This window comes from Macaca mulatta, chromosome 6 (genome assembly GCF_049350105.2).
Source record: "Macaca mulatta isolate MMU2019108-1 chromosome 6, T2T-MMU8v2.0, whole genome shotgun sequence".
Taxonomy (NCBI): Eukaryota; Metazoa; Chordata; class Mammalia; order Primates; family Cercopithecidae; genus Macaca; species Macaca mulatta.
The window spans coordinates 1,270,556-1,295,601 of NC_133411.1; the positions used below are offsets into that span (position 1 = coordinate 1,270,556).

The 25,046-nt window shown below is 57.3% G+C and overlaps 1 protein-coding gene across 1 annotated transcript in view; it reads left to right on the forward strand.

Annotated features, from left to right (window-relative positions):
* Positions 1 to 25,046, forward strand: part of PLEKHG4B (pleckstrin homology and RhoGEF domain containing G4B) — a 74,777-nt gene extending 49,731 nt beyond the window's left edge. The window contains exons 16-24 of the mRNA XM_078004534.1: positions 6,544 to 6,705; positions 7,418 to 8,229; positions 11,929 to 12,181; positions 14,201 to 14,290; positions 14,371 to 14,601; positions 15,349 to 15,519; positions 16,273 to 16,453; positions 24,312 to 24,443; positions 24,638 to 25,046. Of these exons, the coding sequence (XP_077860660.1) occupies positions 6,544 to 6,705; positions 7,418 to 8,229; positions 11,929 to 12,181; positions 14,201 to 14,290; positions 14,371 to 14,601; positions 15,349 to 15,519; positions 16,273 to 16,453; positions 24,312 to 24,443; positions 24,638 to 24,900 (2,295 nt within the window). The 3' untranslated portion in view covers positions 24,901 to 25,046. The remainder of the gene's footprint in view (positions 1 to 6,543; positions 6,706 to 7,417; positions 8,230 to 11,928; positions 12,182 to 14,200; positions 14,291 to 14,370; positions 14,602 to 15,348; positions 15,520 to 16,272; positions 16,454 to 24,311; positions 24,444 to 24,637) is intronic.

Below are 25,046 nucleotides of genomic sequence, written 5' to 3' on the forward strand. Positions count from 1 at the left end.
AGGCGGCCTGGTCAGCGTCCCCTCCAGGCCAGGCTGGCCAAGGCGACCCGCCCACCTTCACACTGCGTCTTTAGGGCCTTGACCTGATTTCCATCTGGAACGAAATTACGTCAGGATAGGGCATGCCTTGCTGCTTGTGTAAAAAGAAATAAATTTTATTTTTTACCTGAGAGATACTGGATCAGTGGAGAAAAAAATTTGTTTAATCCAGAGGAGGCCAAGGAGAAAAATAATTTCACACTGTGTCTTCTGATGTGACCGGTGCGAATGGCTGGGTGTATCATCTTCCGGATGCTTTCTCCACGTGCGTGTGCACACGGTGGCCGAGGAGCCGAGGTGAAACTGCACAGGTAGAGAGGGTCTGGGCTGAGGCTGAGGACGGCAGCCGGGAAACAACCTCCAGGTGACCTCAGGAAGTGGCTCTGGAGGCCACGGAGAGGCTCGAGGTTTTAAAGAAAAGAGGACGAGTCAGGAGGGGTGACGACAGAGCTGGCTTTTCATGATTCTCTGGGTCACAGAAATGGCATTGGTGGGTTGACCACGCGCTGCTGGATGACAGGGTGTGAGTTGTGGTGTCCAGTGTGCAGCGTGGCTGGGGTTACTGATGGCCCTTGGTGGACACACTGCAGAATCTGCGGTCCATATAGCAGCGGCTCTGAAATGATTGCTTAGCTCGGGGGTGCCAGCAAAATGATTACTTAACTCGGGGGGTGCCAGCAAAATGATTGCTTAGCTCGGGGGCACGGACAGCGCTGCTGCCTCACTCTGGTGCTCTTCTGGGCCTGACAGTTTAAGGGGCGCACGCTCAGATAAAACATTTCTCTGTTTTGTTGCATATAAACTCTTCAAAACTTGCACATTTTTATATAAATCCTTATTATTTTATCAACAACTGTTACTGCAATGAATGTGCGGGTGAAAGCCGGTAGCATGGAGAGGCGTGCAGCGGGGCTGGAAGCATCCCCAGCCGTCCCGTCTGCTGACAAGCTCCCCTGGCCTTCAGATCCATGCGCTCGCCCTCACGGGAGCCTCCAGACAAGGACGTGCGGCAGGGACGTGAGGCGGCGTGCTCGCTCCCGGCCTCCCCACTACTGACCCCAGCTCCCAGGCGTTGGCCAGGGCCCAGCTGGTCCAAGCCCTGGGGTGGGAGCAGGAACCCCACACCAGGCAAGTGGAGTCAGGCAGAGCTGCAGCCACCAGCCAGTCCGGGCTGTCTCTGTGCCCTCTGTCCTGGGGGTCTCCCTCCATCTCCCCCTCCTCCCTCTGTCCTGGGGGTCTCCCTCCATCTCCCCCTCCTCCCTCTGCCTGTCCTGGGGGGTCTCCCTCCATCTCCCCCTCCTCCCTCTGTCCTGGGGGTCTCCTCCATCTCCCCCTCTCCCTCTGCCTGTCCTGGGGGGTCTCCCTCCATCTCCCCCTCCTCCCTCTGCCTGTCCTGGGGGGTCTCCCTCCATCTCCCCCTCCTCCCTCTGTCCTGGGGGTCTCCTCCATCTCCCCCTCCTCCCTCTGCCTGTCCTGGGGGGTCTCCCTCCATCTCCCCCTCCTCCCTCTGCCTGTCCTGGGGGTCTCCCTCCATCTCCCCCTCCTCCCTCTGTCCTGGGGGTCTCCCTCCATCTCCCCCTCCTCCCTCTGCCTGTCCTGGGGGGTCTCCCTCCATCTCCCCCTCCTCCCTCTGTCCTGGGGGTCTCCTCCATCTCCCCCTCCTCCCTCTGCCTGTCCTGGGGGGTCTCCCTCCATCTCCCCCTCCTCCCTCTGCCTGTCCTGGGGGTCTCCCTCCATCTCCCCCTCCTCCCTCTGCCTGTCCTGGGGGGTCTCCCTCCATCTCCCCCTCCTCCCTCTGCCTGTCCTGGGGGTCTCCCTCCATCTCCCCCTCCTCCCTCTGCCTGTCCTGGGGGGTCTCCCTCCATCTCCCCCTCCTCCCTCTGCCTGTCCTGGGGGGTCTCCCTCCATCTCCCCCTCCTCCCTCTGCCCATACTGGGGGTCTCCCTCCATCTCCCCCTCCTCCCTCTGCCTGTCCTGGGGGGTCTCCCTCCATCTCCCCCTCCTCCCTCTGCCTGTCCTGGGGGGTCTCCCCCATCTTCCCCTCCTCCCTCTGTCCTGGGGGGTCTCCCTCCATCTCTCCTTCCTCCCTCTGCCTGTCCTGGGGGTCTCCCTCCATCTCCCCCTCCTCCCTCTGCCCATACTGGGGGTCTCCCTCCATCTCCCCCTCCTCCCTCTGCCCGTCCTGGGGGGTCTCCCTCCATCTCCCCCTCCTCCCTCTGCCTGTCCTGGGGGGTCTCCCTCCATCTCCCCCTCCTCCCTCTGCCTGTCCTGGGGGGTCTCCTCCATCTCCCCCTCCTCCCTCTGTCCTGGGGGTCTCCCTCTATCTCCCCCTCCTCCCTCTGCCTGTCCTGGGGGTCTCCCTCCATCTCCCCCTCCTCCCTCTGCCTGTCCTGGGGGGGGTCTCCCTCCATCTCCCCCTCCTCCCTCTGCCCATACTGGGGGTCTTCCCCTGTCTCCCCCTCCTCCCTCTGCCTGTCCTGGGGGGTCTCCTCCATCTCCCCCTCCTCCCTCTGCCTGTCCTGGGGGGTCTCCCTCCATCTCCCCCTCCTCCCTCTGCCTGTCCTGGGGGGTCTCCCTCCATCTCCCCCTCCTCCCTCTGCCTGTCCTGGGGGGTCTCCCTCCATCTCCCCCTCCTCCCTCTGCCCATACTGGGGGTCTTCCCCTGTCTCCCCCTCCTCCCTCTGCCTGTCCTGGGGGGTCTCCTCCATCTCCCCCTCCTCCCTCTGCCTGTCCTGGGGGGTCTCCCTCCATCTCCCCCTCCTCCCTCTGCCTGTCCTGGGGGGTCTCCCTCCATCTCCCCCTCCTCCCTCTGCCCATACTGGGGGTCTTCCCCGTCTCCCCCTCCTCCCTCTGCCTGTCCTGGGGGGTCTCCTCCATCTCCCCCTCCTCCCTCTGCCTGTCCTGGGGGGTCTCCCTCCATCTCCCCCTCCTCCCTCTGCCTGTCCTGGGGGGTCTCCCTCCATCTCCCCCTCCTCCCTCTGCCCATACTGGGGGTCTTCCCCTGTCTCCCCCTCCTCCCTCTGCCTGTCCTGGGGGGTCTCCTCCATCTCCCCCTCCTCCCTCTGCCTGTCCTGGGGGGTCTCCCTCCATCTCCCCCTCCTCCCTCTGCCTGTCCTGGGGGGTCTCCCTCCATCTCCCCCTCCTCCCTCTGCCCATACTGGGGGTCTTCCCCTGTCTCCCCCTCTTCCCTCTGCTCGTCCTGGGGGTTCTCCCCCATCTCCCCCTCCTCCCTCTGCCTGTCCTGGGGGGTCTCCTCCATCTCTCCTCCTCCCTCTGCTCTGTCCTGAGGGTCTCCTTCGTCTTCCCCTCCTCATTCTACTCCTTCCTGGGGGGTCTCCCCCATCTCCCCTCCTCCCTCTGCTCTGTCCTGGGGTCTCCTCCATCTCCCTCCTCACTCTGCCCCGTCCTGTGGGGTCTCCTATTTCCTGTACCCACGTCTTCCTCTTTTTTCATTTACTTTGGTGTTTTATGCAGAATAACTTCCAGGACTTCCCAGAGAACGGGATCTTGGGATGAGCATTTTTGAGGCCGTGGTACCTAAAAGTGTCTCTACTCCACCTTCACGGCCAGCAGTCACTTCAGTTTCCCTTCGCCAGCTGGAAGGCCCTGCACCCGAGCTTAGCCTCCGTCCCACTCCCGGCCTTCCGCCTGCGCCCTGCTTCTCGCTGGAAGCTGCAGACTTTCCTGTCGTCCTCGGGGCTCTGGAATCTGAGGGTCGCCCAGGTGCGCTGAGGGCAGGTGCGCTGAGGACAGGTGCGCTGAGGGCAGGTGCGCTGAGAACAGGTGCGCTGAGGGCAGGTGCGCTGAGGACAGGTGCGCTGAGGGCAGGTGCGCTGAGGGCAGGTGCGCTGAGAACAGGTGCGCTGAGGACAGGTGCGATGAGGGCAGGTGCGCTGAGGGCAGGTGCGCTGAGGGCAGGTGCGCTGAGAACAGGTGCGCTGAGGGCAGGTGCGCTGAGGGCAGGTGCGCTGAGGGCAGGTGCGCTGAGGGCAGGTGCGCTGAGGACAGGTGCGATGAGGGCAGGTGTGCTCTTTGCGTCTGCACCGCGCTCCTCTCTTCTGGGAATTCTGTGACACGTCCTTTGTCCTTTGTGGCGCTTGCGTTTCCCACGGCTCCACACTTCAATCTGGTCCTGGAGTTTTCTGTCCTGTCGCCTCAGTTCTCCCCACCGCCAGCTGTGTGCTGTCCTTGTAAGGCAGACGTTCTCGGCTTTACCCTCTAACTCTATTATTTTTTGTTTCTGCTCTTGCTTTTTAACTCCACAGGCTTGTTTGTTTTCTGAACGATCCCCTCTCTGTGCTAATCGTGACGAGTGCACGGCCTGTGGCTTCTGCAGTGTGTTCTGGTACCAGAGGCTTTCCTGGCCCCCCTGGTTAAGAGGCCTGTGGCCCACGCGTCTGTAGCATTTTCTCCCTGGTGATCTGATTCTTTTCCTCTAATCCCGGCCTGAAGCGGGTGCCTGGCCACAGCTCAGTGTTCACCTGCTGCACTGCCTGGATCACCCCAACCCGGGAACAGACCCCGGGCCCTGTGGAGCAGGCGCCCCGGCTCCTTCCCTCCCACACTCCCTCACGCCATCCCGTGGAGTCTTGGGACTTCACCTCTGCTCTCCTCAGGCCCTGCCAGTCCCGCCTCCTTCCTGGCTCCAGGTTTGTGCCCTGGCTGCTCTCTGCCCACTGTGCTGAGGGTCACACACCTTGGAAGATGCTGGCAGGGCTTTGGTGGTGTCTCAAGAGGACACATATCTCGCTCTGCCATCTTCACACAGAGACTCTACACGTGACCGGATAGGGGTCAAGCTATGTACAGGTGCACGTCTGTCTCTATATATTTAACCTAAGAAGTGCGTGCACACTGTGGGAAAATTAGAAACAAATAGATTTTCACACACGGGATGATGCACGTGGCGGCCTCGGCACCCTGTGCGTGGGCGTGCGCTGCAAGCTGGGTCCCCGAGCCGTGTTCGCACTGATGGTCCTGGGCTCCTCCCTCTCTGCCGTTAGAAGCGTCCCGTGTTGAACATCTCTGTGTCTCTGCTTCCTTCACAGCCCGTGGGTGTTGACTCTGGATACATTCCTAGGCTCGGATGGCTGGGTCAGGCCATTCGTCTTTGGAGGTTTCCATGCATGGGCCGTGGCACTCCAGCCGCACCTGCCTCCTGCCGGCCACCCCGCGGGGAAATGGAGCCCCTCAGCAGTGTGCCCTCAGATTTTCTATGCTACAGCTGGACATTCTCTTCACACATTTATTATTTTTATTTCTGTAGTGAATCACTTGTTCGTGCTTTAGACAGTTTTTCTAGGGTTGATCCTCACTTCTGTCTGTGTTATACGGATCCTTCACGTTCCACTTGTTTTCCCAGTTTTTCATTTGTCCTCTAGCTTTGCTTATCTTTTAAACAACCCTTTCTACTCTAAGGTTATAGAATTATTAGTATATTTCATCATAGAACCTTTACAACTTGAATTTTTGTATCTAAATCTTGAAACCAGTGTCAGCCGATTTTCCTGCAAGGTTGGAGGCTGGGCTCTGGCTCTGCGCCACCCCCACTCGGCTCTGCTGATGCCGCACCTGCCACTCACCTGGCAGCTCCAAGGCTCCGCCCATGCTCCTAAGAATCAAGGTGCTGTGATTCTCTTCTTGACTCTGGCTCTGTTTAAAGACAGCGTACGCACTGGTCTGTCTCTTCTCTGCTGCATGTCTGGGGTCATTGGGTACCTTTCTCATGGTTATGGATCCGGCCAGCTGTTCTCTTCTCCACAACAGGCCTCTCATCTCTGGGCATCTGACCCCCAGTCGCCCCTGGTGTTGCTGTTTAATGACAACATGAAGGGCTTACCTCTGACATTTCCACTGAGTCCAGCGGTAAACGCCTCCAAAATAAGAACCTTGGTCTTGTCACCAGGGTGCATAGCCACAGGCGCTCTGCCCAGCAGGGCTCAGCCAAGGGCTCCCCCGTCTTTCCCAGGCAGCCTCAAGGGGCCAAGCAGCCACTTGCCTGAAGAATATTTCTGGAATATGTTTACCATATTAACCAGTTTCAAAGTGGAAAGTCCTGGGTCTATTGTTCAATGATTTTAATGTCCATTTCCAAACAATGAAAATAGCCTGGAGCTTGAGCCTCAGAGGACTGTGACCACCTCTCATCAGTCGTGTCCATTCACAGGGGTTACGCAGCCAGGCCGTCAGCCCTGTGCAGCGTGTACTCAGGACAGGACCAAGACACATCCCTCCCTGGGTCCTGCTAAATCCTAGAGTGTGACTCCTTCATGTGTTTAAATATAAATGTTCTTCCCCTGTGTAGATCAAATCACGGTTTGGAAAAGAACTAGAGAAATTCCTCGGTCCTTTGGTGCCTGCTCTTGAGAACGGGAGGCAGCGGCAGGCAGCACTGTGGGCCGTCCCAGCCTTGGTGTTGGTGGCTACACGCAGACCCAGCCCCCGCCTGGAGACACGAACGTGGAAGCGCCAGGCTTGTACTGATAATGTGTTCCTTGGGTGCAGCAATCCTGCCAGAAAGGACTGCAGCTGGTGAAGGAGAACCCGCATCATACAGAGGAAATGGTCCAGGATTTCAGAAGGGGCCTGAGCGCCGTGGTCAGCCAGGCTGAGTACAGGGAGGGAGAGCTGGCCAGGTGGACCCGCCCATCCGAGTTGTGCGAGACGGTAAGAGACCCAGTGGGTGTGCGTCCCAGGGATCCCGGCTCCTTAGGCTGTGGGCATTTACGCCTCCCCACACAAGTTGGAGAGGGTGGGCCAGGCTCTGGGACAGAGGCCGGGCGCCTGCGATGGAGCCCCTGGCCACTGCACCCACAGCTCTCTGGAGAAGGCTCTGAGTTGACGTGTGAAGCATTTGATATTGTACCAAACAGACCAGCCAAATTCACACACACATTTCTCTGTGTGTTTAGTGGCTCAGTTACAAAATTCCACTGACTGCCCAAAACCCCAAACAAGGGCTGCAGCAGATTGCAGGCCTGCAAGCTCCCCCGCGCCCGGGACCGCACGCCATTAGGAGCTCACCTGTCAAGACAGCATTTGAGGGGGTCATGGGGTGACCAGAGCAGGGTAGAGCCGTCTGCCGCGTCATGCCTCTCTCAGCTCACAGGATGTGGCACCTACACGGTGTCTTCACGTGGTCCTAGGACATCCCCCATGGTGCCCTCTGGCGTGGAGAACAGACCCCGTGGGGTCAGATACAGCCCACCTGCCCTTCGGTTGAACCCGGCCACAGCCCCACTGGCTGGCGGGGCTGCCTCTCCCTCGGCCGTCTGGTCCCCTGTCCCTGACTAGGCTGACCTGGGAACAGCAGTGCCTGAGCTGGCTCTGGGGTGGCCCCTCCTCCCCTGCACTGAGCAGAGCCGTCCTTGTCCCACAGGCGAGCAGCTGGATGGGGCCCCCGGACCCAGAGGCTTATCCCTCCTCACCCGTGGCTGAGTGTTTGAGGAGCTGTCACCAGGAGGCTGCCTCGGTGGATGCAGAGGCCTTCCCCGGGGCAGGTGTGGCAGCGCTGAAGCCTCAAACCCTGGGGAGACCGTGGGCATCGCAGCAAGACCTGGGGCTGCAGTGCCCTCAGACCCGGCTCCAGCTGGAAGACGCCCTTTCTGAGGCCGCCCCAGGCCCCAGCTTACCACCCCTTGCCCAGAGCCCCCCAAAGCATGAGTGTGCTCAGGAGGCCATGAGGAGGCCCCATAAGCCACCCTCAGTTCCCAGCACGGACACTGAGGATGGTGCCTGGGAACCTGGCCTCCCTGGACGAGCACTTCTGTGTGGACAGGACGGGGAGCCCCTGGGCCCAGGGCTGTGTGCTCCGTGGGACCCAGTGTCCCCCCTCGGGGGCCTTTCAGGGACAGCGGCCACCACGGCCCACCCGGAGGACAGCTCTGCCTGCTCCTCTGAGCCCACCCAGACCCCGGCCAGCCGCCCCAGGAAACATCCCCAGAAGAAAATGGTAAAGAAAATGCAAAGTTTCGAGATACCTCAGCCCGACAGTGGCCCCAGGGACTCCTGCCAGCCAGGCCATACCAGTGTCTTCAGCAAGGGCCTGGAGGTAACCAGCACTGTGGTCACAGAGAAGAAGCTCCTGCTGCAGCCGCAGGCCAGGAGCCCCCCGGTCACTTGGAGCCGGAGTCTGTCCTCTCCCTCGGGGCTCCACCCTGCTGAGGAGGACGGGAAGCGGCAGGTGGGCAGGTAAGGTGGACATCCCCCTCCTCTCGTCCTAGCAGCCCTTGGGTATCTAGAAACCCAAAGCCATTTTGGCATTAAACTCTCTTCTGCAAAGTAGAAAGTAAATCCACAGACATCCCTCTGGGTCCACCTGCCCGGTCCAAGAAGAAACCCAATTTTAAACTAGATATGAGTTACCTGCCCCCATGTTCAGAAGGGACCACTGAAAACTGCCTGGATGGTGTGTGTTAACCCGCACACACTCACTCTGATGGTTAAGTAACCGTGTGACCAACTCTAGCTATTTTCAGCCCCACTTACAGAAAATTACAGGCAGCAAATCAACCCCCGATACCAAGAAGAGTTACCTTAAAAATATGTTTTAGAAAGTCTCTAAGTGTTAAGGTACGAGGCGCACCCGCGCGTCCATGGCCTCACTGAAGAGGCCCCTTGTCACTTGTCGAGCCTGCAAAGGACGCGTCCACTCACAGGTAAGGGTGGGCGCGCTCGGCCCCTGCCTAGGCCGGACGCCCTCTGAACCTCCATCTTCCGCCCACGTGGTGTGGCCGTGAGGACCGGAGGTGGAGATGCTTTGTCATTTGGTTGGCTTCTGCGTCTTGGGTCAACAATCTCCAACCTTTTTGGCACCAGGGACAGGTTTCATGGAAGACGATTTTTCCACAGACCGCAGGGGTTGGGGGGATGGTTTTGGGATGAAACTGCTCCACTTCAGCCCATCAGGCTTTACATTCTCATAAGGAGCACGCAACCTAGACGCCTCCCGCGTGCAGCAGCGTCCGTGCTCCTCCGAGACCCCACGGCGGCCGCTGAGCCGACAGGGGGCGGAGTCCGTGCCCCTCCGAGACCCCACGGCGGCCGCTGAGCCGACAGGAGGCGGAGTCCGTGCTCCTCCGAGACTCCACTGGGGCCGCTGAGCCGACGGGGCGGAGTCCGTGCCCCTCCGAGACCCCCAGGGCGGCCGCTGAGCCGACAGGGGGCGGAGTCCGCGCTCCTCCGAGACCCCGCGGCGGCCGCTGAGCCGACAGGAGGCGGAGCTCAGCTGGTAACTCGCTGCCTGCCGCTCACCTGCTGCTGGGCGGCCTGGTTCCGACAGGCCGCAGACGGGCACCAGTCGGTGGCCCCGGGGGTTGGGGGCCTCTGCCTTAAGCTCCATAGAAGGGGTTTCCTCCTCATGCCCTGATCGCAGGTTTAATCTGAACGGAGAAGGCCACAGAACACTCTTCTGAAACACACCTTTAGGTGCCAAACCTCAGTCTTGACCTTGTTAAGGTAAAGCTCCAGGTAGAACATGAAGTTCTGGTTTTTACCATCGGTGTGAGTGATCCAGGGATATCTGCCGGCTGGGCCTGAGTACAGGCTGGCCCTTCCGAATCGGTAAGAGGAACGCCGAGGGCTGTCCCTGAGTCTCAGCAGGTGGCTGCCCTGACGCTTCTGTCTCCACTGAGCCCATGTTTCAGGTTTGGGAGGCAGCAGAACACAGGAGGGGGGACCCCCGCCCACCCCTGTGTGATTTCCAGCTGTTGCTGCCTAGTGAGTACATTGTCCATTTGGTCAAGACCAAATCAAGACCATCCTCGTTCTGATTTTGTTTCTGGATATTTACTGAGGAGGCTTTTGTGTGGGTCACGACATCGGGCCTCGGCCTTCCCGCCCGTGCTGTGAGGGCCAGTTCCTGACCAGCCGGGAGGTGCTGTGTTCTCAGAAACAGTGAGAATCTGTCAGATCTGTGATGCAGGAGTGAAGGGGACAAGTTCTGCAGCTCTGCTGTGAATGGAATGTGCCTTCAGCAGCACGTCTGCCCACAGCTGTGCTTCCCATCATTAGCTGCTTTTAACTTTTTCCAACTTAAAAAACAAGTCAATACAAATAATGGTAGAAAAATAATCTTCCAACTCCCATTGGTATCATTAGGATCGAGTTATTTAAGAAGGTTGGGGGTAAGATGCTATCGAGTAGAGCAGAAAAGCCGTGTACCTCACTATTTATTAGGGAAGGGCCCCCGGGTCACCAGTGGCCCTTTGCAAGTGCAGTTGATGGGTGGTCAGAGCTGCAGAGCTGTGGGACATGCCAGACCCCACCCCAGCAGAACCCAGAGAACCTTCTCCTGGGGAGTCCCACAGCCCAGGCCAGGCTTTGGCATTCACGCTGCCGGAGTGTGGGCCCTGCCCTCCAGGCTCAGTTGCCGAGAGCAACCAGGTGGCCACGCTCCAGCCAGCTCATGAAACCGAGCCACCAGCCTAAACGCCCTGCATTTGTTTACGGTGAATGTAAAAGTGTTTTTGGATGCTTAGCATGTTTTTAGTGGTAAAAAAAGGAAAAATACACAAAAGAATAGCACCTGATTTGGGAAGCCCGGTTTGGGCCTCTGTGATCGCACCACCGCAGTTTTGCATGCGAGGACCCCCCGGCCAAGCTGACCACACCGGCCAGCCCACCTCTCCACTCTCTCGGGGCAAAACGAGTGGGTCCTCCGGGTCCTGCCCAGCCCTGAGGATACAGAGGTGGTGAGACTCCGGGCAGCCGCGGAGAAGCCCACGTCTCCCGCAGACGTGTGTTGTCAGGACGGGTTCTTCGAAGACTCAGCAGTGCATCGGAGGCCTGCCCCTCACGGGAGCCCCTACAAAGCCTGCTCGGCGGCCCCTCCGCAGGACCCTCGTTCAAGGCAGGGAGACCCCAGCCGAGGGTGGGGCAGGGGGTTCCGTGGACGGCCGTCCCTGGGGCCTAGCCTGCTGTTGTCCACCTCTGGGCCGTCCTGCGCCCCCAGCCTTGCTCTCCGGCCGCTGCAGCCCCCGAGTCCCCCTGAAGCTGCTGTGTAAGGTGCTGAGCCCCTTGGGTCAGGAGTGACTGCCGTGGAAGCCGACTCAGGAAAATCTCCTGGTCGGTCAGCAGTGGGCGTGGATCCGAAAGCTGTTTTCTCACGAAATTTCCACCACAGCCTTCCTTGCAGAAGCGCTGCTGCTGGAAGTGTTTGAGTCGTGTTACCGCTAGAATCAAACCGGCTGGAACGAGAAACGTTACGTTCAGAGTTTCCGTTAGGGAGCCTGGGAATCTCTGTCTTGGTTTCCAAGGGGATCTTTCCTCTGAAACATATGGAAATGTTTCACATGACAAGCTTCTTTTTGAAATATTGTCCTTATCTTTTCAAGTTACTGTGTATCAGGGGAGCGGCTCCAGGTAACAGGGAGAGAATGAGCCGGGTGCAGGTGAGTCACTCCCTGCTGAGGACGTGCGGTCGGCTGGGTTTCTTTTTTTTTTTTTTGAGACAGAGTCTCGCTCTGTTGCCAGGCTGGAGTGCAGTGGCTCAGTCTCGCCTCACTGCAACCTCCACCTCCCGGGTTCAAGTGATTCTCCTGCCTCAGCTTCCCAAGTAGCTGGGACTACAGGTGCGTGCCACCTCCCCCAGCTAATTTTTGTATTTTTAGTAGAGATGATGTTTCACCATGTTGGCCAGGCTGTCTCTATCTCTTGACCTCGGGATCCACCCACCTCAGTCTCCCAAAGTGCTGGAATTACAGGCGTGAGCCACCACGTCCGGCCAGAAGTGTCTTTATTGTGAATCCCACATGTGCCCATGTGCCTCCGGTCCACGTGTGACCGTGCTCGTGCCTCTGGGTCTCCATGTGTTTCTGTCTCAGGCATGAATTGCTTTTAATAACGTGTCCGTGGGGGGCCACGTGCCCCCGGGATCTCTGTGTCTTCCAGCAGCCGACTGAGGCACATCATGGCCGAGATGATCGCCACGGAGAGGGAGTACGTCCGGTGCTTAGGATACGTCATCGACAACTATTTTCCGGAAATGGAGAGAATGGACCTGCCCCAGGGCCTTCGGGGGAAGCACCACGTTATTTTCGGCAACTTGGAGAAGCTCCACGACTTCCACCAGCAGCACTTCCTCCGGGAGCTGGAGCGCTGCCGGCACTGCCCCTTGGCCGTGGGCCGCAGTTTCCTGAGACACGTGAGTGCAGGCCGTGGCGTGGACGACGGGTGACGTGGTGGGCGAAGCCGGTGTCGGGGAGGCGGGGTCTACAGCGCCCACGTGTCAGGCAGTTGGAGTAGCTTCAGCCCAGGCCTGGGAGCTGGTCCTGACGGGATGATTAGACCAGCCGACAAACAGACGCCCCGCATGGATAACCTGTGGGTCTCCAGTGCCCGGTGCTTTGCAGGTGGTGTGACCAACTGCCTCCCTGCTGCCCCTGGAGGCGGGGGCTCCGCGGACACCATCATACCTGTTCCGCCAGCAGCCTGCTCCTTTACCACTTCTGGCTGATAGGCCGGAAGCAGTTCCCAGAATCACCTTCTGGGGAGGGGCCAGGCCTCACCCCTTCGCAGGCCCCCTGCCCCTGGGTGCCCCGTTACCTGCCAGAGGGACCAGCCTGTCCCGTTCTGAAAATCCCCTGCGAGGCTTTCAACTGGAAGCACGTTGAATGGACAGGCTCAGTGGTCTCTCCTCGTAAGTCGCTTCTCAATGATGAACGTGGAATCTCTCTGCATGAGAATCTTTAATAAAGTTTTTAATTTACTCTGGAAGGAAACTGACAGGCTTTCAACCAGTGCTGAGAGCTGTGGGCAGATGGGACGTGTGTCCCAGACCATTGAGCACAAATTACCACAACGAAAACAGCCGTGGACAAAAGAAGCTCATGTTCCATCTTTTCAGTGTTCTTTCTTTTTTTTTCCCCTTTGATATGGAGTCTCGCTCTGTCGCCCAGGCTGGAGTGCTGTGGCACAATCACAGCTCACGGCAGCCTCCGCCTCCCGCGTTCAGGTGATTCTCCTGCCTCAGCCTCTTTAGTAACGGGGACTACAGGTGCGGCCACCGGGCCTGGCTAATTTTTGTATTTTTAGTAGAGATGGGGGTTTCACCATGCTGGCCAGGCTGGTCTTGAACTCCAGACCTTGTGATCTGCCCGCCTCGGCCTCCCAAAGTGCTAGGATTACAGGCGTGAGCCACCATGCCCGGCCTCAGCATTTTCTTAAAAGGTGCTTTTAGACATAAAGTACAGATTCATATTGACCATAATTGTGGCAATTTTAAATGTCTTGACAGCTTTAGCTCTTGGCCATTGACCAAATCGTTCCACTGCCCCCCACGCCCTCCCAGGCCCACTGCCAGCTGTATCCTCTTCCCCCCTCAACCCCCTGGAGTCTGTGTTTTAAAGACAAATTACAGAATTCTCAGCATTGAGGTTGCAGCTGGTAAACTGGTCACCTCTGGGGCCCCCTTGCTGGGGACACTGCGATAGTCTGTAATGAAGGGCTGAGTCTCCCTGTCACCTGGTCATGGTACGAACCGCACCTGGAGGGTCTTGGGACGGGACCAAGTCTGACCCGGGCTGTAGGAGCCGTCTCCGGGCCTGTCACTCCCAAGTCTGACCCGGGCTGTAGGAGCCTGCCGCCTCCGGGCCTGTCACCCCCAAGTCTGACCCGGGCTGTAGGAGCCTGCCGCCTCCGGGCCTGTCACCCCCAAGTCTGACCTGGGCTGTAGGAGCTGTCTCCAGGCCTGTCACCCCCAAGTCTGACCCGGGCTGTAGGAGCCGTCTCCGGGCCTGTCACTCCCAAGTCTGACCCGGGCTGTAGGAGCCGTCTCCGGGCCTGTCACTCCCAAGTCTGACCCGGGCTGTAGGAGCCTGCCGCCTCCGGGCCTGTCACCCCCAAGTCTGACCCGGGCTGTAGGAGCCTGCCGCCTCCGGGCCTGTCACCCCCAAGTCTGACCCGGGCTGTAGGAACCTGCCGTCTCCGGGCCTGTCACTCCCAAGTCTGACCTGGGCTGTAGGAGCTGTCTCCGGGCCTGTCACCCCCAAGTCTGACCCGGGCTGTAGGAGCCTGCCGCCTCCGGGCCTGTCACCCCCAAGTCTGACCTGGGCTGTAAGAGCCTGCCGTCTCCGGGCCTGTCACCCCCAAGTCTGACCCGGGCTGTAAGAGCTGTCTCCGGGCCTGTCACCCCCACAGCCAAGCAGTTGCCTCTGCTTTCCAGGAAGAGCAGTTTGGGATGTACGTGGTCTACAGCAAGAACAAGCCACAGTCGGACGCCCTGCTCAGCAGCCACGGCAATGCCTTCTTCAAGGTCATCCCCTCGGCCCACCCCCCGCAGCTGCCCGGCCCTCAGCCAGGCCGGAGCTGACCCTCTCCCCCTGGCCCTTGCAGGACAAGCAGCGGGAGCTGGGTGACAAGATGGACCTGGCCTCCTACCTGCTGCGGCCCGTGCAGCGCGTGGCCAAGTACGCGCTGCTGCTCCAGGACCTGCTCAAGGAGGCCGGTCGAGGCCCGGCCCAGGGGCAGGAGCTGGGTGAGCTCCGAGCCGCCGAGGTCGTGGTCTGCTTCCAGCTGCGCCACGGCAATGACCTGCTGGCCATGGACGCCATCCGCGGCTGTGACGTAAGTGCCCCAGGCGCTGGCAGCTCAGGCTAGCTGGGGGAATTGGAGGCCGCTGGTGAGAAAGTCTTGGCCCAGCAGCATCATTTTCTTGGTGATGTGCTGGCAGATTTGCCCCGGAGAAGCCCGTCAAAGCACAGCCTTCTGGAGGCTGCAGTGGAGGCCACTGGGAGGAGGGTCTTACCTGTCTGGGCAATGTCAGGGAGCAGCAAGGCCTGAGGCCCGTGGAGCCCCGGGGTTTGACAATGGCTGGCAGATGCTGGCTGCAGTTGCACAGGACATGCGAAGCAGGCTCTGAGTGACTGGGAGTCTGCTTACCTGGGCTGCATTGAAAACAGGTGGATGTGGGCGCCGCACCCCAGCCCTCTGTGGGAAGGCACTAGGGTCAAGCCCCGATTCCATGGGTGTTGGGGCCCGAGATGGGCCTGCCTTCTCCAGCCGATGTGAGGCCCCACCCTCCACGCCCTGCTCTGCCGCTGGGGTGTTGCCCATCCCAGGCCCGGGGACACGGCAGCCTGCCGGAGTGGAGCCGGCGCCCCCACGCACCAGCCATTTCCCAGCTCACCCATGGCCTTTGGGGCATCTGGGGTTGGGGGCAGCCGGGGCAGCCTTCACTACACTGAGCTGCACAACCCCCACGGCAGGGTCTGGCGAGACCCACACGGCCGGTCGCAGGCAGCAGTGTGTGCGTGAGCGGCCGTGGGCCCGTGTGAATGAGCCAAGGCCAGCCCCTTGGCTGTTCCTCTGCAGGTGAATTTGAAGGAACAGGGGCAGCTGAAATGCCAAGATGAGTTTATCATTTGCTGCGGGAGGAAGAAGTATCTGAGGCACGTGTTCCTCTTTGAAGACCTCATCCTGTTCAGCAAGACCCAGAAGGTGGAGGGCGGCCACGACGTCTACCTGTACAAGCAGTCTTTCAAGGTAGCACCCGCCTGGTCCGATCGGGCGCAGGCTGAGCCAGGCCCTCCCAGGGGGTCTCGAACCCTGTCTCACCTGAGGCGAGCAGAGGAACTGGGAGGGAGTGAAGCTGGGAGGAGCCGAACTGCGATGTTTTGATTTCTGTGGTTCTTGGGTAAATTCTTGAAAACGTTAGCCCCGAAATCGGCAAGGAGACGTGTGTCTTCTCCAGTCCCATGTCCAGTCCAAGGGCTGAGAAACAAGTGTCTCCTCAGTCAGAAACTGCATTGTGGATTCTGTACAGAGGTGAACATGGGACGGGCCTTCCCCTGGCTCTGGGAGGTGCACAGAGAGGGTGAACACGGGCACAGGGACGGGCCTTCCCCTGGCTCTGGGAGGTGCACAGAGAGGGCGTTGCTGATGCGCCATGGTGGGCAGGTTCCCGCTTGTGACTCGGCTGTGCTGAGGGAGGCCAGGTCCCTCCCTTCTTGACAGAGGCCATGAGGGTGCATGGGCTCACACACAAGCAGCCTCCCACACTCGTGCATAGCCTTGCACACTCATGGGCAGCTGTCCTGCACACGCACTCTCCCTTGCACGCTCACAGGCAGCCTCACACAGTAGTGAGCAGTGAGGTTTTGCCCACCCTGAGGCATCCCACACGTTTGTCATTTGGTGTCTGGGTGACGTGACCGCCAGCCCTGAGGAATTGGGGTAGCCAGTCGTTCAGAGATCTATGTTCCTGATGGTGCTGCCACGGGTGTTTGCTGACTGCAGACGGCCGAGATCGGGATGACAGAGAACGTCGGGGACAGTGGCTCGAGGTTTGAGATTTGGTTTCGCAGGCGGCGGAAATCTCAGGACACCTACATTCTCCAAGCAAGCTCGGCAGAGGTCAAGCGTGCGTGGACTGATGTGATAGGGAGGATCCTGTGGAGGCAGGCGCTGAAGAGCAGAGGTGGGAAGATGGGGGCCACAGGGCCTGCCCGGCTCAGGGGCACAGCTAGGGGCAGGCGTCAGGGGCTGGGGTGAGAGCCAGGGGCTGAGTCCAGGGGCTGGGGGCCAGGGGGCCAGGGGCCAGGGCTGGGACTGGGGCTGGGGCTGGGGTTGGGGACTGAGTCCAGGGGCTGGGGGCTGTGACTGGGGTGGGGGCTGGAGACGAGTCCAGGGGTGGGAGGCCAAGGCTAGGAGTGGGGCGGGAGTGGAGGCGTGGGTTGGGAGCTGGGCTATCGACCTTAATGCTGAGATTCAGGCGATATGGTTAAATATTGAGTTCACTTGAGCACAAAGTCTGGGGATGGCCACCTGGGAGAACACAGACTTCAAAGGGATGGGGTCATTGCCCCAAAGTGGGGAGGTTTAAGGGCCATTTGTATAGGCACAGTCTGGGGAAATGTAACAGGATCACATCATTTTCTATACAGGGCTGGGGCACAGTTACAGCAATTCGATTGACTACAGGCAGCATTTCTTTTTTGGTAGGGGTGAGGGTATATTTTGCATTCCACATTAGGGATGGAATAGTCAAGGGTCTTCTGTCTCAGGACTGTCTGGTCTGAGCCAGGAACAGGGAGGCAAGGAAATCTCTAACAAAAGGTCAGAAATTAAGGGGCTGAGCTCTGTGACTCGATCTCCAAAGTCAGCCTCCCTAAGGGTCTGATCACTCTGAGGATCCTCCAGTAGCTGGACCGTCCATTTTCTTCCTCATGGGCACCCAAGAGGCCCACCCTGTCTGGGGTACCTGGAGGCCCTCGGTCAGCACTTTACGAGAAACTTCTTGGGGCCGGGCGCGGTGGCTCAAGCCTGTAATCCCAGCACTTTGGGAGGCCGAGACGGGCGGATCACGAGGTCAGGAGATCGAGACCATCCTGGCTAACCCAGTGAAACCCCGTCTCTACTAAAAAAAAAATACAAAAAACTAGCCGGGCGAGATGGCGGGCGCCTGTAGTCCCAGCTACTCGGGAGGCTGAGGCAGGAGAATGGCGTGAACCCGGGAGGCGGAGCTTGCGGTGAGCTGAGATGTGGCCACTGCACTCCAGCCTGGGCAACAGAGCGAGACTCCGTCTCAAAAAAAGAAAAAAAAGAAATTTCTTGGATCGGACCTGATGGCACTCACACACGTGTCTCTCATGTCCACAAGCGAACGTAAACAAGACACTACAGCCACCCCAGAGAGGGTCCCCCGCAGCTCTGGCTCCAGATTTAACCCTCTGGTTGACTTCCTGCCCCTGCCCTGCTGGTCTGGCCCCCATGGCCCTGGGAGGCTGAGCTCATGGTCATGAGAGGGCCCTCCCCAGATAACTCATCCCCCACCCTGAGACCCCTCCCCCAGGCCTCCTCCCTCCTCCCTCAATGTCCACCCTCGTTTGCTCCCCCGTCCCCCGACTTCGTCACTGGGTGTGCCTCTCTGTGCTTATTCCTCCAGCCTGGCGGCTACGAACACCACCTTCACAGGGACCACCCCCCACCCCAGACCTTCTCCCACACTGAGCTCCAACTCCAGGGCCTGCCCCAGCACCTCACAGGTAGCCAAAGCCACTGTAAACCCAGCTGTCCACCTCTACCCTACAAGCCCACCTGGCAGCTCTGGCCTCTCAGACCTAAGAAACCGAGGCACCCAAGCTACAGACACAACCAGGGATCCTGCACGCCCACACCCCGCCTGAGCCTTGACCCCCTCCAGGTGCAGCCACCGCCTCCCCACCAGCCCCTGAAACTCTTCGGAGCCAGCTCTGTCGGGCACAGGGGGCCCCATGGCCACCCCGCCAGCTCCCCCTCCGGCCCCAGCCTCCTGGCTACTCCACACCCCGTGGGCAGCAGCTGCTTGGTCAGAGGCCTCATCTCCAAGATGCCACCATCCTGAAGAGCCTTCCTGGCCTTTTTCCTTCCTTTGTAGCCCACTGGTCCTGCTTCCTGTTTGGGGTCTGCCTGACTGTGGTGCACAAAGCCTCCCTGGGGTCGATCTGTCCATTTCAACCCCTCCTGTGTTCCAAGCACCGGGAGCCTGCAGGAAATAGGCCCTGCCAGCCTTGAATAATCAGATTCAGAAAATAGAACTAAGCTTATTCAAGCACAAAGCATGGGAATGGCCACCCCAGAATGCAGACTCCAAAGGGACGGGGTCCGTGCTCCCAAGTGGGGAAGCTGAGGCTTCACTTACAGAGGCAGAAACGGCTGCAGCCAACTTGACAGCAGCTCGATTAGTCCAGGTTGCTACATTCTGTGAGGAGGAGGCATGTTCTGAGAGATTCTTACCTCTGGTGCCTCCCGGTCATCCCTGACCACTTACCAGAAAAAGCAAAAGTTGCATCTGATGCTCCGCGACTCAGGGCATTGCCGGGCTCCTCTCAGGGTTCAGAATATCTTACAGTTCTCACAGCATTGAGTTCAAGTTATTTAGTTTCACAGCCCTCCTCAACAGGGTCGGGGGGCAGCTGAGCACAGGGTATGCACACAGGACTCTGCCTGGCCTGGGGATGTGCGGTGTGGCCCACAGAGCTGTCCAGGCTCTGCAGGTACAGCTGGGTTGCCTGGAAAGTGGAACCTAATGCTTCTCAGGTGTGTCGAGGACCTGGCACCCCCTCCCCATCACCTCGTTGGTCACTTGAGCCCTCTCTTGACTTCTCCAGTTTTGCCAGGGATTTACCACATTAGTCTTCCCAGAAAACAGAATTTGGGTTTAATGGATTATCTACACACTTATTTTCTATTTAATTAATTCCTACTCTTTGTTATTTCTTGTGTCTACCTTTTTCAGTGTTTCATTTGCTTTTCCTTTCTACCTCATTTCTTGAGGTGGATGCTTAGATCATTGATTTTAGCCTTTGTTTTATTCTCGTTTTTGTGCGGTATTTAAGACTACAGACTTTCCTCTAAGCTTTAGCTGCATCCCACAAGTTTGTATATGTCATATGTTTATTAACAGTCAGTTCAGTATATTTTCTAACTTCCACTTTAATTTCTTCTTGGACTCATCATGGATTATTTAGAAATGCATTACCTAATTTCCAAGATTTTCTAGTTAACTTTGTGATACCAGTTTTGAGTATAAGACCGCTTTGGTCAAATAATATACACTAGAGTTTGTTATCCGTGGAAGGTATCCAAGTGACCGGTGGCGAACCTGTACAGGTCTGCCGCAACCTCAAATCTCGTCTCCTCAGAAGAAAGAATTTGACTGAGGGACATAAGGCAGAAAAAGAGACTGAGGCAAGTTTCAGAGCAGGAATGGAAGTTCATTTGAAAAGGCTTTAGAGCGGGAAAGGAAGAAAAGCACACTTGGAAGAGACCCAAGTGGGCGCTGAGATCGAGGGCCCCGTTTATCCTTATCCTAGGACTTCCCGGGCCGGCCCGTTTCCCGTGATCCTCCCCTTAGGCTGGGCTGCCTGCATGCGCAGTGTGGGCCTTTCCCTTGGGATGTGAGGATACTCTGATACTCCATGTACTTAGGAAGTTGTACGCATCCCCGTCTGAGGCTTTCTTCCCTTTTCTGGTGGGGGGACGTGAGGACGCCCCGTGTGCTTAGGAAGTTGTATGCATCAGCGTCTGAGGCTTTCTTCCCTTGTCTGGTGGGGGGACGTGAGGATGCCCCGTGTACTTAGGAAATTGTATGCATCCCTGTCTGAGGCTTTCTCCCCTTTTCTGGTGGGGGGACGTGAGGATGCCCCGTGTACTTAGGAAATTGTACGCATCCCTGTCTGAGGCTTTCTTCCCTTTTCTGGTGGGGGGACGTGAGGACGCCCCGTGTGCTTAGGAAGTTGTACGCATCCCCCTCTGAGGCTTTCTTCCCTTTTCTGTTGGGGGACGTGAGGACGCCCCATGTACTTAGGAAGTTGTACGCATCCCTGTCTGAGGCTTTCTTCCCTTTTCTGGTGGGGGGACGTGAGGACGCCCCGTGTGCTTAGGAAGTTGTACGCATCCCTGTCTGAGGCTTTCTTCCCTTTTCTGTGGGGGGACGTGAGGACGCCCCATGTACTTAGGAAGTTGTACGCATCCCTGTCTGAGGCTTTCTTCCCTTTTCTGTTGGGGGACATGAGGACGCCCCGTGTGCTTAGGAAGTTGTAGTTGTAAGGGTCCCCGTCTGAGGCTTTCTTCCCTTTTCCGTTGGGGGATGTGAGGACGCCCCGTCTACTTAGGAAGTTGTATGCATCCCCGTCTGAGGCTTTCTTCCCTTTTCTGGTGGGGGGACGTGAGGACGCCCCGTGTGCTTAGGAAGTTGTACGCATCCCCGTCTGAGGCTTTCTTCCCTTGTCTGGTGGGGCTCCCCCAAAAGGTGACATTCTACCATTTTGTCTCTTAATGCACAAAGTTGGTTCTCCTGGCACCTGCCTTCAGTTAACACTTGAGTGCAGCAGGTGTGGACCATCAGGAAATGCCCTCTCCCTGGCACTGGCTGCCAAGGTACCCGTTTTAGAGAGGCAGTGTGGTATATGCCAGGCCACCACCCGACATTCCCAGTGGGTGGGGAGCCCTCTCCTGCCCCGCTCATGCCTGTCTAGCCACCTGTAACAGCTTCGGTTATTTGAAAAGTTGTATGTCCCAGCATTGTGGCAAATTTTCCACGTGAAGAGAAAGTGTGCTTTGTAGTTGTTATTGCAGAGTTCTGATCACGTTTTGAAAATTGTGTTGTTCAGATTTGTTATATCCTTATTGGCTTTTTGGCTGCCTATCACTAGGAAAAGTGTGTTAAAATCTCCCATGATGATGTAGATTTGAATTTGTCTAGTTTTCTTTTTGTTCTGTCAATTTTTGCTTTCTATGTTTCAAAGCTAAGTTATTAGGTGCATAGTAATGTAGAATTGCTATATCTTCCTAGAAACAGAGCCTCTTTTATGATAATGAAATGCATCTCTTTATTTTTAGGAATGCCTTTCACCTTAGATCTACAGCTGTCCCTCTGTGTCCATGGGGATGGGTTCCAGGACTCCCCCACGGATACCCAAATCTGTAGTTGGTCAAGTTGCTGATATAAAATGGCACAGTAGTTGCACATAACCTACACACATGCTCCTATATGCTGCAAATCATCTGTACATTACTTATAATCCATAGTACAATGAAAATGCTTATAAATAGCTGTTATATTGGTTTTTTATTTGTATTTTTAACTTTTATTGTAATTGCTTTTTGTTCCAATAGTTTTGATCCTTGGTGGAATCTGTGGATATGGAACCCACAGATACAGAAGGCCGACTGTGCTTCCTGTTAATGTAGCTATTCCAGTTTCCTTTTGCAAAGTTGTGTTTACACAACACATGCTTGTCCATCTTCTTACTTGAAACTTTCGGTGTTCTTATATTTGAGATACGTCTCTTGTAAAAGGCATATGTTTGATTTCACTTTTATCTTTTTATCTAGTTTGACTGTCCTTGTCTTTAAATTGGAGTAGTGTGTTTTTTTTTTTTTTTTTTTGAGACGGAGTCTCGCTCTGTCGCCCAGGCTGGAGTGCAGTGGCGCGATCTCGGCTCACTGCAAGCTCCGCCTCCTGGGTTTACGCCATTCTCCTGCCTCAGCCTCCTGAGTAGCTGGGACTACAGGCGCCCGCCACCGCGCCCGGCTAATTTTTTGTATTTTTAGTGGAGACGGGGTTTCACCGTGGTCTCGATCTCCTGACCTTGTGAGCCGCCCGCCTCGGCCTCCCAAAGTGCTGGGATTACAGGCGTGAGCCACCGCGCCCGGCCTGGAGTAGTGTGTTTACATTTAATGCAATGCGGGCATAAATCTAGAGTATCTTACTCTTTGTTTTCTACCTGTTTGGTGAGAACAGGGAAGTGAGAGACGAGGGGAAGGCCATGGAGGGTGACTGATGGGCAGGTCCTTGCACACACCCTCTGGAAGACCGGCACACCCAGGCACTGTCCCACATGCTGAGGGACCCCCACATGCTGAGGGGCCTAGGTGTTTCTCTGCCAGCTCCTGTCCCTTATCATTGAGGCTCCTCCTGGGGTGTGAACCACCTGACCCTTCTGTCCCGTCCACAGGAAGTGGGGGAACACCCCCCAGGCAGAGAGACCTGGGCAGCCACCGCCATGAATGAGAGCAGTCTGGTTGCCCCCAGGCCAGCTGTGCTCTGATGGCCAAGGATGGCGGTCCTTGCCTGTGTCCCAGCGTGGGGTTAGTTCTGGAACATTTGATCACTTCTGCTCCGCTCTCTGTGCTCCACCTGGAACTCCGACTACATGTATGACCTTTCTACATGTTGCTATGTTTCTCGCGTGATTTCTGTGTTTCGATTACGTCTTCCCTGCTTTTATTTGATGGATTTCCGTTTCCTTTTGAGACTGTCTGTCCTGTGATCTACTTCCTGCCACATTAATCCTGGTTACCTCCACGGCCTGAGACATCCAAACCTTTATCTCGCGGATGTTTAAATATCTGGGGTTTTCCTCGCCCTTTCCTCATTTTGTCCTTTCTCCTGGTGTGCCTGATAATTTTTTTATTAAGTAGTAGATATGATGTAGGAAATGTGCAAGGGTCATCTGAGGCCCAGGCTGGTGGGCTTTATAAATCCAGAGGATTTATTTTTGTGGGAAGAGCAGGGGTGGGTCATCTGAACGCACTCAGGGGAGGGGCTGCATGAAGTCCGCCTCAGACCTTTGGGCAGCTGATCCAGCTTGTTTGTCCCACTCCTGGCAAAGTCCATGCTCCCTTTCCAGGTCCCCACTGAATGTCTGGGAGTTTCCCAGGCCCTTCCTCCCTGGCAATCCTCAAATTCCAGGTTTTATCTCCCTACCCTGTGCATTGTCCGAAGCTCTCAGCCTCCAAGCTCCGAGCTCATCGGCCACCAGCAGTGCCCTGAGGGGTTAGAAAGGTGTCAGGTGTCCAGTGGTCTGTGAGCTCCGCATCTGCCCAGGATGTTAGCCCTTTGAGGCTGGATTGCCTTGTCACCTCCAAAACACCTTCAAAACATGTGTCCAGCTTTTCTGGTTGTTCCCGGCCGCAGGCTTGGATGTAAGGTATACAGGCAGTCCCACTGCAGCCAGAGGAGGAAGCTGTCCCGCCTCCACGCGCACAGCTCTAACCCTAAAACAGCGCTTCGGAGTCGGGGAAGAGCAACGTCCTGTTCGCTGCCCAACTCCAAGCCCTGCGTCCCGGGCAGCCACACTCGGCCCCTTCCCTGCAAGAGGGGACACTCACTCTTGATTAACCAGCTTTGCACGTTACCTGTTGCTGAAGGTGATCAGTAACTCTGTGCCTGCAGCACACACACTACACGTCTTCCCGTTCTCCCAAGACCTCTGGAAATAACTCTTACTATAATATTCTTCAGCATATGCATTAGGACTACATAAATGTAATTATGTTTTCTATCCTCATGTATTTACTTACAATTAATATCATCTTTTTTCTTTGCTTAATTTGACCAAGAATAAATTCATTCCCAAACTCTCACCTTATGCTTAGCTCACCTCTCAATATTCAAACTCCTAGAAACCTGTCACTTTTGTCTTTCCCATGGACACAGCTCCCAGGCCTTTGACCCCTGCTCTAACTGGGACCTGCTGTGGGGCCCTCTCCCGCTTACCAGCAGACAGGGACCCTTCCTCACCCCCAGGTTGGACACACCGTTTCCAAGGCCTCATGGCTTCCTTATTCTTGGTTACTGCCTTGGGCTCCCTGGGAGAGATCTCTATGAGGCTGAAAACTGGAACAGGAAGCCTCAGCATCCTGGACCCCCATGCCTCATGGGAGGCAGGGTGGGTAGGCCCTGTACACCCTCCTGGTTTGGGCTGAGGGCATTAGGGGTACTGGGCATCTTTGGGGTGGCGTTAGCCCCCGAGTTGCTTTGGAAACTGTCATACTTTCTTCTGTCTTAGAACTCAGAATCCAAGAAATGGCATCCATGGGGATAGGCAACCAGCCATTCATGGACGTCAGGCCCAGCAACCAGGCCCCCAAATGTACAGTGATAAGTGACCGGGCCCACAACAGCATCATCAAGGGCACAGGTACGGTGGCCTCAGCCCCACCCTCACTCGCCCTGCAGAGCGCACTGGGCCTGTGGCTGACACGGTGGGTTGGACGGGCATGACTGCAGGAACAAAGCCTGGTCGGCCTTTCGGACGGCTCTGATCCCGTTTCTGAACCTGGGCTGCACTTCTGGAGAGGAAGCCAGCCTGACCTGCTTTCTGTCCCTTTCCAGAGTCACAAATGAGAGGGCCCACCGCGGTGTCCTCCTCTGACCAGGCCACCCCCTTCAAGCGACCACACTCCACCATCTCGGACAGCAGCACTTCCTCTTCCAGCAGCCGGTCCTCCTCCATCCTGGGGTCGCTGGGCCTGCTTGTGTCCTCCAGCCCAGCCCACAGCCCCTGGTCATCTGACATCAGAGCCTGCATCGAGGAAGACGAGCCGGAGATGGGCACCCAGGCTGCAGTGCGTGAGGGCGCTCCTGCTGTGTTGTAAGCCACGCACGCCAGGCCTGACAACCATGGGGGTGGCGATGCCCATCGCATAGCTAGAACGATACATAGGGAGCAGCATGCCAGGCCTGACGACCATGGGGGTGGCAATGCCCATCGCATAGCTAGAACGATACGTAGGGAGCAGCA